The sequence below is a fragment of the Trichechus manatus genome, unplaced genomic scaffold (genome assembly GCF_000243295.1).
Source record: "Trichechus manatus latirostris isolate Lorelei unplaced genomic scaffold, TriManLat1.0 scaffold00177, whole genome shotgun sequence".
Lineage (NCBI taxonomy): Eukaryota > Metazoa > Chordata > Mammalia > Sirenia > Trichechidae > Trichechus > Trichechus manatus.
This window is the reverse complement of record NW_004444113.1, coordinates 1,815,958-1,822,750: the sequence shown is the minus strand read 5'-3', so window position 1 is coordinate 1,822,750 and position 6,793 is coordinate 1,815,958. Positions and strand designations below refer to the sequence as shown.

The window sequence follows — 6,793 nt, the reverse complement described above, 5'->3', positions numbered from 1 at the left end:
TTTACGGGGAGTCGCTGCAGCAGCGATACGGCGTCGGGTTTACGGGGAGTCGCTGCAGCAGCGATACGGCGTCGGATTTACAGATCAGGAGGCCTTACTGAGTCACTTTGAACAAATCACTTACCCTCTCGCCCTTTTTTCCTCTTCAGTGAAATGAAGGGTTGGATTTCCGGGGATCATAAATGGAGGTCCATAGGTCATTTCTTCTGGCAGACTGTTTATTAGCATAGTATTTGACAGGAATTTGACTTTGAATGCTTTTAGGGGGAGAGCGCCCTCTCTAGGTCAGCACCGGCCCTGCTGCTCTCCCTCCTTTATTTTTTCACTCATTTTGTGTTACCTCCCTGGCCCGATAGGCACTTGTTAATGAGTAGTCACTGGGCTAGTTATGTCTAATATATTAATTATGGTTTTTTTCTTTCTTTTTCTTAAAGATTTGTAGAAGATAAAATGTGGGTTACATTTTTGGAGGGAAGCTCTGCCTTGAATGTTCTGAACCTAAATGGTAAAGAGGTAATGTAGCATTTGTCGATCTTAAACCATTCAGAAGTTAAGCATCTGTATGTTCTTAGAGATGTGCAACAAAATTATCTAAATGTGTTTTTAGTTCAGGCAGATTAAGCCATTATGACATGCGTGAGGAATTATAGGTTAAATATTTTTTATTTAGAATAACTTTCTGATTAGCCTAGGGTTATTTTGATCCTCCCTAGAGATATTAACCATTAATAGAGATGAAGTGAAAATGGAGCCCTGGTGGTGCGGTGGTCAAGAGCTCGGCTGCTAACCAAAAGGTTGGCAGTTCAAATCCACCTGCTACTCCTTGGAAGCCTTATGGGGATGTTCTACTCTGTCTTATAGGGCTGCTATGAGTCGGAATCGACTTGAAAGGCGGTTTGGGTTTTTCAGTTTTAAGAAGAAAATGTGTGTCGCTTAATATGATTTCTATTATTATATTACATTTCATTATATAAAGAGTTTAAAATTGAATTGAGAATAGATATCCTGGCTCATCTGTATAGTAGAAAGAATTTCTATCAAATGAAGAAAATGCTTTATTTATAACAAGGGGACTGGTGCTCATTATTACTAGGAACTTGTTTTATTGACTTGGGTCATGGTGCCCAGGTACTTCATTTAAGCTCAGGTAACATGATTCCCATAGATAACAGTCCCAGTGAGAGAAATTTTCATTAGTTGGAAATATTCCTAACCTGTGATTCAGAATATCGTTGATGGGGGAGTTTACATGGGTGGCCTGGAAACAGTTCTATGAAATGGTGTGTCTATCAATTTTTTCTGAATTTTTAGACAAATCTTAGATTTCTAAGTATCTGGTCACTAGACAGAAGAACTGAAATCCAGGCTTCATTTCTCCAGCAGCGGACAGCTGTACGGGTTTCCTAAGCTTTAGTTGTGGTGAAAATATGCATAACAAAACATACACCATCTCAACAATTTTTACATGTATAATTCAGTGACATTGATGACATTCTTCAAGTTGTGCGACTGTCGTCACTGTCCTACCACAGGCTTTTTTAAAGGGAGAGTCGGGAGCAGTGTTTAGACTAGTTAAAAAATTCAGTGTATGTAAAAGAATTACGTTGAATTGCGTCTAACTCGATTAACTTCTACACCATTTCATAGTACAACCAAGGCAGCCATTTTATTCCAAAATAATCTATTTTTGTGCCAATAAATCTTTTTATCCCTTTTTATTCAACTAGTTATTGGGTCGGACTATAACTATTACTTTAAAAAGTCCAGACTGGATCAGAACTTTGGAGGAAGAAATGAGTTTGGAGAAAATTAGCGTACCCTTGCCATCATCAACCAGCTCGACCCTGCTTGGTGAAGATGCAGAGGTGACGGCAGATTTCGATATGGAAGGTTTGTTTATTGAACACATTTACTTGTGTGGTTCTAGATGAGTTTCCTTTCCATCTGTCTTAGTCATCTAGTGCTGCTATAACAGAAGTATCACAAGTGGATGGCTTTAACAAAGAGAAATTTATTTCCTTACAGTAAAGTAGCCTGAAAGTCCAAATTCAGGGTGTCAGCTCCAGGGGAAGGCTTTCTCTCTCTGTTGGCCTTCTTATCAGTGTTCCCCCAGACTAGGAGCTTCTCTGCTCAGGGACCCTGGTCCAAAGGATGCGCTCTGCTCCTGCACTACTTTCTTGGTGGTATGAGGTCCCCCTGTCTCTCTGCTCACTTCTCTCTTTTATATCTCAAGAGATTGCCTCAGGACAAAATCCAGTCTTGTGGATTGAGTCCTGCCTTACTAACATAACTGCTGCCCATCCTCCCTTATTAACATCATAGAGGCAGGATTTACAACATACAGGAAAATCATACAATACCGGCAATCATGGCCCAGCCAAACTGATACACACATTTTTGGGGGGACATAATTCAATCCATGACACCATCTATCAAGTCTTACTGTCCAAGTTCATCCTTCTCCTCCTCCTTGAAGCACAAATGGCAGTTTTTGTTAGGTTTTGTTTTGCATAGTGTTGTGTTGATTTTGCTGATACCGACACTTTAAACGCATTTTCGATTTTGCCATTCACACATGCAGACATTTACAAATGTCAGTTTACATTCTTGTATGACAAGGGCACAAATTGGTATTATTAGTGTCTAGTTGCCCTCTACTAAATGCAGTTAAGGTAAAAAAAAAAAAAAAAAGTTCAGAATGGGTGTTCTGATACTAGAAATGAGTTCAAAATAGTTACTACAAAAGAAAATATGTTCCAAAGTAATTTTGAAAGATTCAAAGTGCCAGGAACACATGCATTTGAAACTGAACCAACCCATGTAAATGTAGCCATTTTAGGTTTGGAGTTTGGGACAGGTTATCTGGATATAATCATTTCCTTAAACGTGGTAAGATGCATTTGCTTTCTAATGCCGTCTTGTTCTAGCATATTTTTCATTAAAATGCATATCTTATTTTATAAAATGACACACATCATATGGTATACCCTGTACAGCTAGGTGTTGCATTTAAGAGTTGAAGACCTTACAAGGTTAATCTCCAGTTTTCAAAGTTCTTCATTCATTTACTAGTCCACGCATGTTTATGTAGTACCTTTTATGTGCCGGGTACATGCTAGATGCTGGAAATTCAACAGATGTGGTCCTTGCCCTTACAGAACTCACAGCTTAGTGGGTCTTAGACACAAGCAAGCAGGCGATTATAATAAAGGGATGTAAATTCGATGATGAAGGGTGTTTGGGAGCTCATGGGAAAGTTACTTAACCTGGAATTGGGAAGTTGGGAAAGACTTCCCAGAGGAATTGAAATGTAACTGGAGAATCTGAAGGCCGAGCAAGAATTGAATGAAAGAGGGTGGAGAGGAGTGATCCAGGCAGAAGGTGAAGGCACAGAGGGCTGGGGTGGGGCGGGGAAGTGCTAAAGTCCATTATACGATTATATGAGTGTAGCTTCTGAGGGGTACATGAAGAAGGAAGGCTGCAGGAGGCAGGCGTGCGCACGGGGATGGAGTTGGTTTTGAGCATGTTGACTCTGAAGTGTCCGAGAGTCAGTCAGGTGCAGGTGGTGGCTGTGGGGTGCTCCCGAGGTGGCTCTAGGTGAAGCCATGGGCATTTGTTGGATTGTCCAGTAGGATTGTACAGAGAAGGGAGAGAACTAGTCCTGATCAAGTCCTGCAGAACACGGACTTTAAGCAGAATGCAGCTGTCTGTAAAAGGAAAAAGAAGAGAAACAACCAGAAACATCAAAGAACCGGAAGAATAGAATCCAGAACACCAAACCCATTGCTGTGGAGTCAATTCTGACTCACAGCGATCCTATAGGACAGAGTAGAACTGCCCCATAGGGTTTCCAAGGCTGTAAATCTTTACAGAAGTAGACTGCCACATCTCCCTCCCTCAGAGCAGCTGGTGAGTTTGAACTGCTGACCTTTCAGTTAGCAGCTGTGTGCTTAACCACTGTGCCACCAGGGCTCCTCAGGAGAGTATAGTGGCAGAAAAATAAGCAACGAGAGCATAAAAAGTAGGGAGTAGTCAGTGATGTCCTACCACAGGGACGAGAAGAAATTAAGACCCAGACTTGTCCTTTGGATTTCATACCAGGAGGGGGGTTGTTGATGACATTGACGAGGGTAATTGCTTTGGCGCAGCGAAGCCAGGTAGTGGTAAACTGACGTACAGGTGGAAGGTGAAGAAGTGGAGAGTGCCTGCGGACAGCTTTTTAAAGAGGTTTGGCTGAGATGGAGGCAAGGGGAGGGGAAGAAGAGGGTCATTTCTCCAGCGGGATCGAGGATCCAAGAAGTGTTGTCTTTCAATGAGAGAGGCCTGAGAATGCTTCATGCTGATGGAAAAGCGCCGGGAGAGGAGAAAGGCTGACGAGGTTGGGGAAGGGCAAGGCAGAACAATCGCAGAGCAGGGTTGCTGAGAAGTACCTGAGTGCCGGCTCTGGGGCAGCCTGTTGAAGGGGGCTCCCATCTTACGACTTCTCTTTTCTCTGTGAAGCTTAGAGGTGCAGTTACCTGCTGGAGTGGGGCACCTCACAGTTTCCATAGAGTTGAAATGGTTCTAGATACAGCTCCTGTGGAGAAGGGGTGAGGGGAGAGCCAACCGTGGATGGCCAGGCAGCTTCGAAAGCCCAGATGAGGCTGAAATGACACATTTAGTTTGACTGCGATCTTCAGGATCGTGAGGTTTCCTTTAGCAGCAGCGGCCCAGGTGCAGTGGCAGAGAGTAAACGGTGGCATTGATCCAGGGCTGGGGTTTTGTCAGGCAGGTGTGATGAAAGAGGAGTGACATAGGGAAATGGTTGAGGTGAAGAATCATAGAATCTAAAGACATATATAGAAGCGAACAAAGTCAGGTGCAGACCAAAAGTAGAGGGATTCTCGATCCTGATGAGGTCAGCAGATCAAAGAGAGTAGCCGAGGGAGAGAGCTGAAAGGCTGGAGGTGGTGGTCCCCATGAAGCATTTGAGTGTATTATTTCAGAGACAGTACAGTTCTGAGGGGCAGCCATGTCTGGGGTGTGTGTGTTTGGACTGGAGGTGATGTCAGTAAGCATAAGACAAGCCATTTATTTAGGTTGTTGAATGGGCTGGCCCCCTGGACTTTGACATTCCACAGAAAGATGGTAGGACCCAACTTTTACCTCTTACTGTCTGCTTAGTCCTGTGAACAGGCTCCGGTGACCAGAAGGATGGAGGTTGGGGATTATTGCAACAAGTGGGGTGGACAGTGTTACATAAATTCCTGATGGCATAAGCCTCGGAGAAGCCGACCTTTTTGTTGGTGGTTGGAAGATTAATGTTCTGGAATTAGGTTGCAAGGGGTGGCCTGACCCCAATTTCTAACCCTGAGGTACGTGGGATGGGGAGACCCTCAGGGAGAGTCAGTGTTCAGCTAAAGCAAAGCAGGTGTACATGGATGAGGAGAGCAGGTGTCCGTGGGTGAGGGGAGCAGGTGTCCGTGGGTGAGGGGAGCAGGTGTACATCAGTGAGGGGAACGTGGGGGGAAGAGGAGTGAGGAGACTGAGGGAAGGTCTATGATGGGGGCTGTCTGAGAGCCAGCCCCAGGGTGGGGTAGAGGGGGTCCCCTAGGGTACAGTAGAACGGTTTGGGAGGGGGAGCTTAGTGTTAACTTCTGAGTCATCACTGAGATACCTGCTCGGAAATTTAAAAGCCCATTTAGTCAGCCCGGCTGTTGGTTAGTCGTTGCTCTGAGAAGACAGACTATCTTACGACCTTTTCTCTGAGAGGGTTTGTATGAATTGTAGTTTTAGATATATATACGTATATATGTATTTTGTTTATACATGCCTACGTGCTTATTCCATGTGTGTTTGCAGTGTAACATTAACACGTTTATTCTGTGTGTTTAACCCTTTAAAACTTGGTTTGGGAAAAAAAATCTCTGAGAGCATTAAAATGGTATCTTGTAAACCCTGCTTTTCCCAGGTGATGTTGATGACTACAGCGCGGAAATAGAGGAAATCCTTCCTCAGCATCTCCAGCCGGCTTCGAGCTCTGGCCTGGGCACTTCGCCCAGCTCCTCACCGCGGACCAGTCCCTGCCAGTCACCTACCATAGCAGAGGGTCCTGTACCGCCCCCTCCCGTCAGACCAAGTCGAGCGCCGTCCAGAACTCCGGGGCCTCCAAGTTCACAAAGTGTGTATTTGATTTGAAAGTTGTGTGTGACTTGCTTTTAGCCAGTGTGTTTGATGTCATCTGGTCAGGTCTCCAATGCAGTTGAGTCTTCTTTAAGGAGCCACTGTGGCTTTACTTCTCCACCCATGTGCTGCAGGGTGTACCCTGTGTTCTGTGCATACAAAGGAGGAGGGTTTGCAGATAATAAGTCCTCACTGGAGAAGACACTCATCATGGCTGTCAGTAGATGAGAAATTTCAAATCCATTTTCTGTGTGGTCAGCTTTGTCCACCTCTTAAAACGGGCAGTTTTCTGTTGTGACGGTAAATGGCAGCTAATAACAGCAGCGACGTGGTGAGAACACTTTGCCGTGAATCTCATTGATTGGGTTGACCTGTGAGGAGCCTGGTGGCACAGTGATAAACAGCTCGGCTGCTAAGTGAACAATTGGCAGTTTGAACCCGCCAGCCTGCTTCGTGAGAGGGAAGACCTGGTGATCTGCTCCTGTAAAGATTATAACCTAGGGGGCCCTATGGGACAGTTCTGCTCTGTCGTGTAAATACAGATCATAACCTAGGGGGCCCTATGGGACAGTTCTGCTCTGTCGTGTAAATAAAGATCATAACCTAGGGGGCCCTATGGGACAGTTCTGCT

At 44.7% G+C, this 6,793-nt stretch overlaps 1 protein-coding gene across 1 annotated transcript in view; it reads left to right on the top strand.

Moving 5' to 3' along the window:
* Nucleotides 1-6,793, top strand: part of SYNJ1 (synaptojanin 1) — a 79,968-nt gene that overhangs the window by 64,831 nt on the left and 8,344 nt on the right. The window contains exons 19-21 of the mRNA XM_023741303.1: nt 435-513; nt 1,728-1,890; nt 5,951-6,160. Coding sequence (XP_023597071.1) covers nt 435-513; nt 1,728-1,890; nt 5,951-6,160 — 452 coding nt within the window. The remainder of the gene's footprint in view (nt 1-434; nt 514-1,727; nt 1,891-5,950; nt 6,161-6,793) is intronic.